General features: G+C 49.6%; 1 protein-coding gene across 2 annotated transcripts in view; it reads left to right on the plus strand.

Annotated features, from left to right (window-relative positions):
• The first annotated feature begins 8,279 nt into the window (after window positions 1-8,279).
• Window positions 8,280-15,286, plus strand: part of Cacna2d2 (calcium voltage-gated channel auxiliary subunit alpha2delta 2) — a 116,910-nt gene continuing 109,903 nt past the window's right edge. For both annotated transcript variants that reach the window (XM_008853102.2, XM_008853103.2), the window contains exon 1: window positions 8,280-8,360. In XM_008853102.2, the coding sequence (XP_008851324.1) occupies window positions 8,280-8,360 (81 nt within the window). The remainder of the gene's footprint in view (window positions 8,361-15,286) is intronic.

Consider the following 15,286-nt stretch of genomic DNA (forward strand, 5'->3'; position numbering starts at 1 on the left):
TGATTGGCCTTCCTGAGCCATGCAACCTTGGGAGCTTCACTCAGTTACTCTGTACCTCAATTTGCAGAGGCTAATTAAGATAGTGCTGTACTCCCTGGCAGGCCCTAGACAGGGAGGACCACAATCAGACTCCTTGAGATGTGAAACCTCAAATAGCCTGGGACCTTGAGCTACTCCTGCTTGGTTAGGGAAAAACCGAGGCTTGTATGTGACCCACAGAGTAGGCCTTGTACCTGGAATGGTCTGGAAGAGAGATGGCCCCTGATCTCTACCCACCCAGATAATCCCCTTTGGTATGCTCTCCATCAGTGTCAGAGTCCCTAATCAGTACTCATCTGATCCCCACTCTCCCACACTCAAGTTTCTCCCTTGATGTACACCTCCTTCTCCCTGTCTATCTGCCTTCTCTAGCCCATCTCCAAGTAGTATAGGGGTTGCTGAATAGAATTTGCTCCCCCAAACACTAGAGCAATCTACCTTAGGGGCCTCTTTCTGTTGCTGGAAAACAGACCAGGCAGGGAAGAAGAGGTCATTCTCAGGTGCTGCTTACATAGCAAAGCCTGGGGAAGTCAAAAGTGAGACTCAGACCTTCAGCACCATCCTAACTGCCACTGGGACATCTTCTCTGTCTCAGCTCTCATCTCCACCCCACCACCCCGCTGAAACCTTACCCATTCACACAGTCCTCCCTGCCTGTGCACCAGCTCGGCTCCCCTCGCTGTTGGTGGTGAGTGGGATAGGGTGTTGTGGTCATTTGCTCTGTGACCCTGGATCTCTTCCATACCTCTCTGGGCCAAGTGAGCCACCTGGGCTCACTCACCCAGCCCTAAGTGATACAGCTCCTTGGCTCTAGCCCTTGCTCCTTCCCTTGCTCCCCCCACCTCCAGCGGGCTGTTATGAGTAAATATTGGGTGGACCCAGTGCCCTAATTAAAGCCTAAAGACTGTTCACTATTAGTCTGGTGAGGGGCGGGGGTAGGGAGAGGACACAAGTTTGCTGCCTCCCAGCCAAGCGCCAATTAGAAGGAAAAGTTCTTTTTCAGCAAAGAAAGGGAAGGGACAGCCCCATAATTAATAACCTCATTAAGGAGCAGTATTTGGGCAGGGTCCCAAGATACACGTAGATGAGTAGACTAGGCGGTGGATTGGACTAATTCAGGCATTCGCAGCACTTGCCTCTGCCAGCTCCTCAGGGTCTGTGAGTCCCTGGTGACAAATGGGCTGCCTAGGATAGGGGAGGGGCTCTAGGAAGCTTCAAGTTGCTCACTCTGAAGGTACCTTTGAGTCACAAATAGGTTGAAGTTGCCCAGTCCCCTTTGAGTCCTGTGCCTCAGTTCAACTGCTTGTGAATTGGGGGAGGGAGTGGATAACAAGCCTTGCAGTGCCATGAATCAGCCCAGCACAAATGCTCCTGTTTTGCTCTGCTCTACCTCCCCCTCCCCCACCACATGGCTCATGCTGTGTGAGGCCCGTGCTGCAAGACTCTGGTCTCACCATCCCTGAATGCTTGGCCCACCTGGCCTCTGGGGAGCGAGTTACCTTGGCTAGACTGTTGCCCTCTGCCAACCTTGGCATTCATGAGAGACTAATCAAATTGGGAGGGAGGGGGCTTCCCCTAGTACTGAACTTCGAAAGATACTGGGCCCAGTCTTCTCTATTGATAGACAGCAGGAAGGATGCACTGAGCACATTAGGCACTGCCTTTCCCCAGGGCTTTCAAAAGCCGGCATACAGGGGGCTGTGGTCCACCCAGAGTCCCTATCTGAGGGAGACTGAATGGTAGGGAGACAGCACTATAGCTAGAGGGGCTTATGTACACATGAGTGTATGGGTAGCCATCTTTGTCCTTACTCGAGAAAGACTGTCCACTTGTTTCCTCTTTGGGATCTGTGAGGTGGGCATGATGGTCAGCTTGATGATTTTCCAGATGGGAAAACTGATGAGAACAGACAACTGGTCTAAGAGCTTGGAAGAGCCAGGGCTGGACCTAGGCATTCAGGTACAGAGGGACATCTGCCCAAATGGTTAGAAAGAACTCCCCAGGGAGGTGGCCCTGAGGTTGTCATGATTCTTGAGGCTAGTCTTGAGCTTTCTGCTATCTACAGCAGGACTGGTGCCCAGGAGAGAGGCAGGTGTATCCCAGGTCCTGCTTCAGCCAGGGTCTGTCACAGCTACTGTTGGAGCTTTAAATGGCTGCTAGGGGCAAGCACACACTTCCTGCCCACCACTAGCTTATCTTCCCCAGGCCAGGTCAGCCTGGTCTGGGTCTCCAAGACAGGTCTAGGTCTGTCTTTCCATCTGCTCCTCCCCCTCCTGCCCTGTCTTTCTTTGAGAAGCCTGCGAAGGCGCCGAGGTAGGAGGTGGCAGGCCAGCTGAAATGTAATCAGAATAATTGAATAGCACTTTATTTTAAACCATTGCCTCCCCCAGAGCTGGGAGAATAATTGGCCAGCCTGTCACAAGAGAAGCAAGAGACCTGGGGCCTCTACCAATGCCAGGCTTGGTTCACTGTGCCCTTGGCAGTCAGAAGCTTCTGCTGTGCCTGCTCCCTCACATCCCTGCCTGCCCCAGTAGAGCCCTGTCCTAGCACTGCTGTCCTGCTCCACTTGCTGTCCCACCCACAGTTGAACCCCTTGTCTTTACAAATGGTGGCTACCCTGCTGAATTGAAACCCCTGGTGAAACAGGGTTTATCCAGGCTGGCTCCCTGGCAGGGGCAGCAGGGCTTTGATGGCAAAATTGCCTCCAAGAGTGGTGACAAAGGCCTGCGGAGCAGAGCTTAGGGGTCCCTTACCCACACCAAGCCTTTACTTTCTCTGGACCTCTCTGCTCCTGAACAAAGTCCCTCCCTTCCCTCCTGGTCCCTCTGTGGGGTCCAAGCTGCCCGCACCATTCATGCCCTCTGAGGGTGAACCTGCAGTGTCACCTGTCTCTGCTTTTTTGATTTGTTTAATTATAGATGAGTTTTCTGCATAATTTATTCCAAAAGCCTGGATTATACTGTACAATTAAATCACATTCTGATCAACAACTTCACATATAAAATTAACAACTGGCAACAGTTTAATCTATGCTACCACATCTGCACATGGGCTCTTTCTCTTTCCCCCTGTCCCTCGCCTGCCTTCTCGCCTCCTCCCTCCTCCCTTTCTCCCCTGGGTGAGCATTTGCAGCTGGCCTCAGAGCTGAATGCCCCCACATGAGTGTGCTGTGGTTGGACCTAAGGCCTCCCAGCCTTGTAGCTGGCTTCCAGATGATTCTGTCTACTAAAGGCCTCTTCAGTCTCAGCTACTTGCCTCATGTATGGTTAAATTTGCTCCCTTGCCTGATGGTGACACCTCCCTACCTCCCTATTCCTCTTGGTTCTGGAGACTGAGGCCTGGAATCCCACAGCTCCTGGTATTGGCTTCTTTACTGTTGGGTTGCCTCAGCCTGCCTCACCACACTTTCCCTTTGTCTCCCTTCCCCCAGATGCCTTCAATGTGCCCTTAGATCTTAAGGAAAAGGGCCATATTGTATGAGTATCTAGCCCTCAGGAAACTATTTAGTATGATTGCTACTCATCAAGGTGTCCTTGTGGATATGTCCCAGGCTGGCTTTGAACTTCTGATCCTCCTGCCTCTACCTCCTGAGTTCTGGAGTTGCAAGCATACACCATCCTGCCCTGGTTTATGCAGTGCTAAGCTAGTACTCTACTAACAGCTGCATCCCCAACCTCCACCGTTACGGTATTCAGACAATTATTATTATTAGCCTTATTGACAGATGGGAAAGCTGAGGTTCCAAGGGGGCAGAACTCAGTAGCAGCCTCTCCCCTCCCCTGTGACGTCTCAGAAGTACATTGTCCTGGAAGGAGGGGTTTATGAACCTAGTAGAGCCAGCTTCTCTTTAAGTGTGTGACCCTGCACGTATTCTTATCAGATACCTTGGTTTTCTTGTCTATAAAGTAGGACTGCAATGCCTTTACTTCCCATAGATTCAGGCACTTCAGAAGACAAGGCACAGTCTCTCAGACTCACCAGTCAGGAAGTACCTGCAGCCCCTGACTGTACTGTGTCCTCCTCTCGACACTCTCTCCCCTCACTATCTTAATAATTTGGCACTTACAAGCACTTAGAGATAAGCAATGTCATCTCAGTGAAGAGGGTGGAAAATCACAAGAATCTGGGGAGCTAGCAGGTAGACCTTTTTGTTGGGAATATGACCGGTGGGAAGCATTAGGTAGCCAGGATGCACTGGCATAGGAACATATATGCCCAAGGCCACAGAAACACACGCAGGATTTGATTAGTTTGTCTTTGAGCAAGTGAGGTCCTGGATTCTGATGCATCCCTTGTTCTTCTAAGCCCCTGTGCCATTCTGTGGGGTTAAGCCCAGCTCTGCCTGGGTCATGGTTAAATTTGGCTGTGTAGCTTCACTAGCCTCGAGGCAGGAGTGCTGCAGTCATGGTCCCTTCCTTGGCCTCCTCAGTACCTATGTATCTCTCTCTCTCTCTCTCTCTCACACACACACACACACACACACACCATAGACACAGACACAGACACACACACACACAGACACACACAGACACAGACACACAGCTAGCACTGGGACACTGGCCAAACCCTGGAACCCACAAAGTCATATCTGTGAGACAATGAAATGGATTAGCCGTCATGTTCTTTTTAACTCTAGGACACAGATATTGCTTTCCTAATTGGGTTTGGTTTGGGTGAAGAATTGGATAACTTGTTTTCCTTAGCATTGTGCTGATGGACAGCATGAGGGGCTTGGGTCTGCCTGTGAGACCCAGGATACCAGACTAAGGATTGGAGCCACCTCAGAACCTCAGGAGAGGGTCTATGTCCAGATGTGTCCTGGTAGACCAGCCTTTGCAGCCCATAATGAAGTCTAGTGCTGTTCAACCTCAGGGTGGGAATGTGGACACGTGTGTGTGTGTGTGAGAGAGAGAGAGAGAGAGAGAGAGAGAGAGAGAGAAATGAGAGGGGAGAGAGAGGAATGAGAGGGGAGAAGAAGTCCTACCAGACTGGGAGAGGGAGTACATATGTGTAGTATATGGAAGAATTGGATTTTATCCTAAGATTTGGTTCTTCTAAAAATTATTTTAGGGTTGAAACAGGCTTTTACATGAAATGATGGTGATTATAGTAATAATGTGTTGTCTGAGCAAAATAAAAACTTGGCATCCATGTCTGTTCTCCCAATTAATTTTCTTTTACTTATCTGTGAGATCCCAGAAGCAGAGACCTACATACATACTAGCAAAGAGTCGCAGCCCAGGGTGGAATCATTGCTGTGTTGGTAAATGTCAGTTTGCTGAGGAGCTATTGGCAATTGATGGCCACTTGGGAAGGGAGAGTCAGTTTTCTTTAAGGGTATGGCCCCTGGAAGGTTGAACAAACTCCAGTCGATGACCCTACACTCATGAGTATATGGACAGCACAAATTGGACTATGTGGATTATTAAAAATAGAAGAACGGCGCCAGGCGTGGTGGTGCATGTTTAGTCCTAGCACTCTGGAGGCAAGGCAGGTGGATCTCTGTGAGTTCAAGGTCAGCCTGGTCTACACAGTGAGTTCAGGCCAGCTGGGGCTACAGGGAGACCCTGTTTCAAAAAGACCAATAAATAAATAAATAAATAAATAAATAAATCTTTAAATAAATAAATAAATAAAGAGTAGGGAGGGGTGGATCTGGGAGGAGTTAGGGAGAGGAATGGGGGTGAATTTGACCAAAATACATTGTATGAAATTCAAAGAATTAATAAAAATATATTTTAAATATTGTCATTTTGCTTTCCAAGGGGAAAACACTGATTTCTAGTATTTGCCAATTTCTGTGGTGTAAATGTTCCCACTGTGACTGATTTCAAACCCTGAAGGTGAAGTGCTAAATACAGAGTCAAGAAGAGCTGCGAATAGTCTGCTCTTGTGTGTCGGTTCTTGAGGCTCCAACAAACTTCTGGAATAAATCTTGTGTCCACCCCTTTCTGGATAACTGACCTTTGATAGGTCACTTAAACCCTTTGTACTTCTGTTTCCTCATTTGTAAGTTGGGGATGATTTTGTATTCCTTTGTGAGGGTTGAAATGAGAGAGCACATTACCTACTGGTACTGTACTTAATACATAGTGGGTACCCTTATGTATATTCATGCAAGAAGGATTATGATTGACATTGTGTCTTCTAAACCAGCAAATGGTTGATGAAGATGTAGGGCCAGGGCAGAGCTAATGAATCCCTTTGGAGATCAGGTCCTTGACCCTGCCCATTTGTCTGCCACCTGTCCAGATACAGGACTGTGTGATAGTCCATCCCAATATTAGACCCCAGGGCTCTGATGTCTCAAGATCACAAATGAGCTACCTGCCACATTGTTTATGTGCAGCCAGGGCCAAGGTAGTGCTATGCTATCTAGTGCTACCAGTGCCTTGTAGACAGTGGTCAGGCCAAGAAGGTGCTTTGCTCTGCTGTACCCAGACCTTACCAGGCTGGCAGCTGAAGTCTACACCCTGGCCTCCATCCAGACTTGGGGTTAGATTGTCTCCTCTGGTGGGGAGCAGAGGTGGGGAGTCAGGCTGTGGCTCAGCCATCAACAAGCCAAAGCTAATATTTCTTTCTTTTGATGTTGATTGTTTTTTCCATCACAGTCCTGACATTCAGCTTGGCAAATTGCAATTAGTGATCTGCCCGCCTCCTGCTCAGAGTTCCCATGCCAACCGACCTGGGCACACACAATGACATGGGCCCAACCCCCCCAGCCACAGGCCTGAGAAAGAATGTGGGGCAGGGAGAGAGGGTGAAATCTTGGGCTCTTCTGACCCAGGGATCCTGAAGAGAATTCTAACTCCAAGTGACACTTGGGGAGGTGGTTGACCCAGAGAGGTTGTAACTTTACTGACATCACCCTACTCGACTGTGCCTATAGACCCATGGCTTCTTTTTTAATATTTTATTTATTATTTTTATTTTATGTGTATGAGTGTATTGCCTGCATGTATAGAAGTGCATCTGTGTCGTGCAATGCCCGTGGAGGTCAGAAGAGGGTGTCAGATTCCCTGGAATTGGAGTTACTGATGTTTTTTACCTGCCATGTGGGTGCTGGGAACTGAACCCAGGTCCTCTACAAGAGCAGCTAGTGCTCTTAACATCTGAGCCATCTCTCTAGCCCTGACCAATGGCTTCTTTACATCTCAGTGGTGATTCCTTTGTGGGCTGCCCTGGAGGAGCCTTTTCTACTGCATATGTCAAGTGAAAGGGAATGTTGAAGCACCTTTTTATATATGTGGGGGCAGGGAACCTTGGTCACTATTGAGAACATCTTTTATCATGTGGAAGATGTCTTCGGTTGGCTCCTGGTAAGAGTTTATCTGACCTGGCATTGTCTGAAGGGGAAAGTCACAGGTTTGACCTAGAGTGAGGCAACTTCCCAGATACTTTCCCTTTTCCTAAATGTGGGGCTTAGAATACAGGGTCATATGACCACCTATTCATCCTGTCCACTCAGAGATTCTCTATAGCACCCTATTTTCATATCCTCTTGTGACATTCTAGGCCCCAAATGATCTCTACATTCCAGAAGAGGGATCTGAGAAAGACACAGATAGATTAAAATGATCCTATGGTGCACTAGTGTGAAGGAGACATGTGCAGGCTTGTGGTTCAGGTAAAGAATTCATAGGCTTACCAGACCTCTGGAAACAGACTGGATGGTCTGTAGTGGATCCCCTGGGTGGACTGGTAGGCATCTTATGATGAGTCTTAAATGAGCACCTGTCTACCAGAGAACTAGAAAGTCAAGGGTCATCTGAGTCCGAAGCTCTCCAGTTCTATTGCTCAGATGAGGTTTGGAGGTGAAAATAGTCTCCCCTCCCTCCCTCAGGCTCTACCTGGCTTCCTCATGTCTCTCTTCCTCCCTGGTGTCCAGAAGTCCCCATGTTCAGAGCAGCTACATCAAGGACTGCTTCTTCATAGTGAACAATAGTCTCCCTACAGGCTTCTTAGAGCTGCTTAACTCCCTCAGTGCATCTACAATGCTCTCCTCCCTCCTCCTTGGCTGCCAGTCAGGGTGTGAGGAGAGCCTAGGCCACCAGGCCAGACTTCAAAGGGGAATCACAAGCTTACTCTAGTTCCTTGCTTCTTTTCCTTCTCTGGTGAAAATTGGGTTGAGTGAGTAGTTGTCCTTGTTCCCTTGGGTGGCTGGGAATGGGTTTTCGCAGCTGCCTCTACAGCTCCATTGGGCCCTTCTGACATCTCTCTCTGTCTTCTCTGCATGCAGGATGCAGCACTGGGCCCGGCGCCTGGAGCAGGAAATTGATGGTGTGATGCGGATTTTTGGAGGTGTCCAGCAACTCCGAGAGGTAAGCCTGGTGCACTTGCCTTCCCCCAGGGACTCTCTTCCAAGTAGGAATGAGGAAAGGTAACAGAAATATGGAGTGAGGAGAAGTAGCATCGTTGAGGTCTTGGCATCGTGAGATACCATTGGACCCCAAGCAGTGACTCCTTCAGGTCTTGGTCTGCCCTTCTCCAGGTAACTGTTGGAATGGTGGTCCATTCTGTTGAACCTTGTCCCTGGAAAGGTGTTAGGGTTTTTCAGGTTTCAATGTTTATGAGCTCTGTGTTTGAGACAGTGCCTGGGGTGGAAGCCCAGACCCTTTAAGGGCCATGGCTACAGGGTGTGTAGAAGCCCAAAGGACTCACAGTAAAGTGAATGGGATAGCCAGGCCAAGCAAGCCTAGGAAAGAGGGTGGGAGGCCAGTGCTCTGTAGCCTGCGTAAAGTAGCAAGCCTGTGTTCAGCCAGAATAAGGGATCAAGGTGCAGGTGGGGTGATTGATTAGGCTCTAGCGACCACATTTATCCTGGGAGATTATGTTAATGTTTGAAATAGTGATGTGAAGAACAGGCCATCCGTCACCCCCAGAAGGCTGCAAAATGTGTTGCTGTCAGGCCACAAGCTTGAGCTCTTTATGTGGCATGCAGAGGCTCAAAAAGCTGAGTTCTTATATAGTAATGGGTATAGGACTCTGATGGGAGAGGGTCTCTTTGCTGGGGCATGGGCAGGGAGGTCCTGGCCAGAATCAAGCAGAAGAATGATAGGGATCTCCTGCCTATCATTGTCCTAGGAACAGCAGAGAAGACAGTTACTGTTGTGGTTCAGGTGAGAGTCTAGTCCTAAGGTTCAATGATTAGTGGTCCTGTCATCCCTCTTAGTCAGGATTAGGATCAGGAGATATAACCTCTAGAGGACAGGGACTGTGGGAGTCACCCTTAGTCCTTTCTTTAGCTTCTAATAGGGGCCCAGGAGGTGTTGAATTGGGATGAGAGTGTTGACATTGCTTGTGGATGCAGGACCTCTGGCACAAATGGTGCTAATCAAAGGTGGCTAATGATGGGGTGGCATAGTGAGGAGGGGCATCCAAGTCTGAAGGTCTAAGCCACCAGCTTGCTCAGTGTTCTTCCCACAAAAGCCAAGTCTCTACACCTCCCTTTCCTAGTTGCTGGGCTTGAATTGCAATAGCCCCCATCCTGCTCTTCCTGTGAACTCTCAATGACTCAGCTGCACTTGGAAGCCGCCAGAGCTTCCAGAGAAAGCACTGTAGGAAAAGCTGTTCTGGAACAGGAGTCAATTTAGGATCAGGAATAGCACTCAGCACTAACCAGGCTGCAAGTGGGCACTGCCAAGTGCAGCCGTTTAGGTTAATGGAGAAATGGTAGTTCCTTGGAACTTGCAGTGCATGCTTTTCCAGGTTTCCTATCAAGACATTAGATGTTCCAGTTAAGAACCCTCCAGGCTTTTGTGTTCATGAGTACACATGAACACGTGAACATTTGTCCATAATAAATAGTGTATGCTTCATGCCTGAGACATGGATCTGTCTGGACCAGTAAATTTCCTGGATGGTGAGGACCAGAGGTAGAATCTAGCTCAGCAAATCTGTCATAGGTACCTTTGAGAGGCTTGGATCCCTCTGATCCTTTTTCACTGGGAAGTTTGCCTGGAAGATGAGGTACTGAAGATGGCAGTGAACAGGCCAATAGAGCTACACTCTCTTTTCTAGAAATCAAATTTGAAGTTTCTTTGTTGGTCATTTTCACTCCCAGGATGCTTTCCTCTCCTTCTGAATAGAATATAAGGGATCTCAGGTCCTTTCACTAATGAGCACATCTTCCCTGACTGCTTCTACCAGCCCAGGAAAGATCCTGCTATCACACAACTGGCTTGTGGTAGAGCTGGGACTTAGACTTAAGTTCCTGACTCCTATTTCAAAGTGCTTCCCATCCTCTGGCTGTGCCTCCCCCACTTGGTAGGATGGACAGGGTACACTTGGGGGCCATGGGGAGCTGAGCTGGAACAGGACTGTGCTTGGTGTGGCAGGCAAGTGAAGTGCTGACCCAGCATCCCCTCCTCCTGGCAACCCCTCTGCTGCCCACGGCTGTCAGCTCTCCAGTGGCTCTGTCCTGCTCCAGTTTTTTCTCACCTGCTTCCTCAGCCTCTTCCTGCTGACAGCTCTGGGACTGCTTCTTGGCACAGGACACTCTGCCAAGGTGTGTCCATGGGGAAGGAGCAGATGTAGAGTTCTAGAGAAAGAGAGCAACCCCGTAGGAGCAGGAATGACCTAACCAGTGGGCTCTCCACCTGTCCTATGGTTAACATTTGACCTTGACCTTCACACCTTTGCCCTCCTTCCAGTGCACATGGAAGGACTTGGTATATCTTGCCCATACTTGACTCTGACAGGTTAGGTAAATGGTTGAAGCAGAGCTGTGACCCAGCTGTCAATGCTTTCACAACCCCTGGCACCGGTACTGCCAAGCTACAACCTAGGACCCCACCAGGGCTACCCCTCCTCAGGCTCCCAGAGTTGATTCTGAGCTGACACAAACACCTGTCATTGGGATGATGAAAGCCTCTTCCATGGCTGCACTCCTTGCTTGTCCTACTCCTAGAGGCTGCCCCACCCCCAGCAGTTTGGAGCCTCAAGGGCTGGCAGCTGCAGGAGAGCAAAAACTGCAGACAGTGGCATTTGGGAGAGTTTTCCTTGCCTTGGCATTTTCCTCCTCCCGACCTTATCACAACCCCATGGGGGTATGGCTAGGGGCAGATTGTGGCCCATTTACAGGTTAGAAACTGTGGCATACCTTCATAGGGCATAGGGGGCTGCTTATGAAGACCCCATCACATTTCTTGATTTAACCCCAGGCCAGCAACTAGCCTGGTGCTAACCCATTGTCTCTACCCTCTTGTTTAGCTTGATACCCCTAAACTACTCTCTCTTGGGCACTCTAGCCCCACCCAAGCCCTTGCCCACCCTTGCCCTATACAGTCCACAAAAGTGTGGACCCCGAGAAGTCTGCCCTCTTCAGAGCCCATGGGGCTGAGTGAGGTCTCTTGAGCCACTTCTCCACCCTCCCCCATCAGCACCATATTGTCCCCATCCTGGGGGGAGAGCAGAGAACATATGCTTATGCTCAGAGCTCATTTGCATAATGAGACTGATCAGGATGAATAATTCATCAAGTGCCTGGGGGTGCGTGGGGAGGATGGGGAGAAGGGCAGGTCTCTCCTCTCTGAAGCCTAGGTCACTCTAATGGCACAGCCAGGGACCCACCCACTTCTGTATGGACCTCTAGGGTACAAGGAAAACAACTCTGGGGACCCTGAGGGGAAGCAGAGCAGGAGAGACTGTCATCAGACATGGGACTATCACCAGGTACACCAGTCCTGGGATAGGTTTCTGACCCAGTAAGACTTTGTTTGCAGGGGAGAAGAGCCTCTGCTTGAGCTAGGAGTGAGGGGAGGCTGCTGATAGTTGTCTGGGAGCAGAGACCTAAGATAGCTGTGTCTGGGAACCACAGCCTGTCCTCTGGAAAGGTACCACCCATATGAGCTCCCTGTGCCTCACTTGCCAATCAGGGCAGAAATGGCCTATTCCCCTGGCTGTATTCTGAGCCACCTTCACCCCCCACGATGATCTTAGCCCAGCTGCATGCTATGGGTTATCATAGATCTATAATACAGGAGAGGAAACCAAGGTTCTGGTCAGTCATCTCCACCAGCCAATCCCATCCAGGAGCTCAAGCAGGTCAGCCATGAATGTAGAGAAGCAGGTATCAGAGCAGAGGATCCACCCTAGTCAGCACCTCCCCACAGAGGAGGACCCCAGGTTTGGAGATTCCCCACCCCAGTCTCCTGATGTGTTCCCTGCCCCATCATGCCCCTCTGAACAGTCAGGGTGACCCAGACCCATGCTGTCCATGACTCCTTGACCGTTTATGAGAACTAAAAATGGCCTGTTTAAACCAGTGCTTATATCCCATCTTGTTCACCCCTGGCTTTTCCTGCTGCTCATCAGCTCAGTGCTCCCAGGGATGTGTAATTAATATTTTCAAAATACCACATCTGGAGCTGTCTGTCAGCATGGACCAAAGTCTGGAAACATCTAGAGTCCCTCTGTTGGTACCTTTGAGACACACCTGTCCCCACCCCCTTCTAAATCCCCACTTCCCAGCTTGCATCCTTACACATTAACACACTGGCTCTAGGAGTGTTAGCTGAAGATGTAGTCTGTCCCCATTTGAGGATAGTGCTCCATATTTATCCCAGGTGAGGTTAGCAGTGCCCTTAACATGGCAGGAAACCTTAGAAATAGAGAGGCTGGAGCAGATGAATAAAAAACCTTGAGTGAGGGGAGGTGCCAGGGATTTGAAGTAACCCCAGAAAGGCCAGGTAAAGGGGAGTACTGAAGTTGTGACTCCTGCCCCCACAGTGGGTCCTTCCAGCAGGAACTGGTTTACACATGACTTTGAGAGGCAGGCAGAAGGCAGTTTCTTGGCCAAGCAGTGCACTGAGAGTGTGCTAGGGGGTGATGAAGAAACCACCCTAGTCCCACCCAGCTCATCACTAGCTGCCTGCACTTCTGCTTCAATCCCATCATCCTAGTGGCTCTGCATTCGCTTATCATGCAGTCCCCACCCATCCATCCAACCGCCTGCCTCCCATTGTGGCCCAGTGACACCCTCCTCTCTCCTGGCACAGATGATGGGGATGTGGGGTGCATCTGGGTGGGGAGTGGTGAGGGGCTCGGGTGTGAAATATGCCGCTGGGTAGGGATTGCTGTCGCTTGCCTCCCTAAAAACCTACATATATTATTCTTTAATGGAAAGTTAATTGTCTTATTATTCCCTCCATATGGTCCTCTTGCTCAGCACCCAGCGGGGATGCATGGAGTTGGGGGGGCGCTCCTGGGAGGGCATCTGAAACGTGATGAGGCCTCTGCTCAAGCATAATTGGTTACAGAGAGGCGGGTGCATAGGAGCCTGGCCAAGCCCTGCCTAGACCCCCCTCTTTGTCCTCACCTCCCAACCCAGCCTGTTCCCTGCCTCTTTCTTTCCCTTCTTGCTCTTTTTTTTCTGCCTTTGTTGTGGCTACCTTCCTCAAAGTCTAGAACACTCTTCCTGAGCACTGTGTGAGGGGATGGGAAATAGCATTGGATGGGAAGTAGTGTTGGATGGGAAGTAGTTACTGCCCTCCTGCTCCCCCACCACCCTGAAATGCACACTCGCTAATGAGGCTTAACAGGGAATATAAGTATTTTTGAGGAGTTTTTCTAAAAGCTGTTTTATCTATGACAAAAACTGCTGCTTGTGGGTGGGCCAGCCAGGCTTAGGTCTACCTGCCCTTTCATACAACACACAGTGAGGGCATGTAGGGAAAGTATGGGATGGAGAATGACCACCTCAGGACACTTGCCCTAATAGGACCTCTGGCTCATGTTGGCTACCCCTGCCTTGGGCACCAACCATCTGGAGGTCCTTCCACCCCAGAAGCTCCTATAACTTTGCCTTTCTCAGTCCTTCCCAGCACCCTCAACCCCAGCTCTTTCTTCTTCTTCTGTTTGGGATTATAAGAGTATTGTGTAGGAACCACCTCAGTAGGCAGAGGTTGCAGTGACAGGAAGGCCCAAAGAGGACCTAGGCATGAGCCTACAGCTGAGCCTTATCCCTGGAGTCTCAGCAGGGAAAGGCAGGGAGGTACTATGGTATTCCAGATATCTATGGGGTCCATAGGCAGGGAGGACAAGTCTAGAAGAACATCCCTAAGTATGATCAGTTGTTGATGCAGGCATAGGAAGAGGGGCCTCTTGCTTCTAGCTTGTTCCAGGGGGTCACTGTGAGGACACATCCAACTTGAGGGCATGAGGAAGAGCTTGAGTGTTTGATGCTGCTGTACCTTCTGAAGGCAAAAATCTGCCCATGGCCTCACACTAAGGTAGAGCTGGAATTGAACCTGGGGCTTGTGCCACGGGCAGCAATTAAAGGATGATGTGGGTAGGACTGACAGGACTAGGCTTTTGCATACTGTGGGACCTGGGGCATGTTGTCCTGGCTATTTGAGTCTCCATCCCCCACCTATGAAATGAGGATCCATCTATCTTAATGGGAGATTAGGAACCTCAGGGGAGCAGAAAAAAGGAAAGCTGGCAGAGGCTCTGCAAATATGGGGTGCCTTCCTTCTCTGCGCTCCCAGAACAAATTGCCCATAGTTGCAAGGATTGATCATGGTTTGAAAATATTCAGATATCCGGGTGTCCTTTCTGCTTAGTTCAGCCCAGGATTTTGAAAATTGGTTTCCTTGCCCCAGCTGTTCATGACATATTTTGAAAACATTTTACTGAGAAAGGGACAAAGCCACCAAGCAGAGGCAGGGCTTGAATAAATTACATTTGTGCATAAAGGAAGAGTAGTGACTTCCTTGGTCAGAAGTGCAGGGAAGAAATTGCAGAGACACCATGAGGAAGAGGTGGCAGAGGTAAGGGGAGGACCCTGGCATCCCAGAGGATCTGAGTTGGTTTCTCTGGTTAGCCAGTAAGTCAGTAGCTTGCCCCTCAAGCCCTGAAAAATGATGATGGAAGTTTTTGTCTAGCATAGATTAGGGCCAGTAGAAAGTCACCAGGCTCCGGGCTATCTCTGAGTACTGGCCCAAGAAATAGGTTTATGGGTCAGAAAGTGGTATGGTCACAGGTTGGCCCAGGGGTTCCTGAAGGTTGAAGCTCCAGGGATATTAGGATTCTCTAACTGGGGGTCCCTCACTTAAGGAAGAGATAATCTTGGAGAGCCTTTCAAGCAGACAGCAGTTCCCTGAAATGAAGGCCCCTCAATCCTCCTGTCTCAGGAATTTTAGAGATTTGCTATCTTTTGATTTCCCTAAAGCAAAGATATCTCCCAACACAGAGCGGGAGAGAGAGGAGAGAGAGAGAGAGAGAGAGAGAGAGAGAGAGAGAGAGA

This window comes from Nannospalax galili, unplaced genomic scaffold, assembly GCF_000622305.1.
Source record: "Nannospalax galili isolate Female #2095 unplaced genomic scaffold, S.galili_v1.0 scaffold786, whole genome shotgun sequence".
NCBI lineage: Eukaryota > Metazoa > Chordata > Mammalia > Rodentia > Spalacidae > Nannospalax > Nannospalax galili.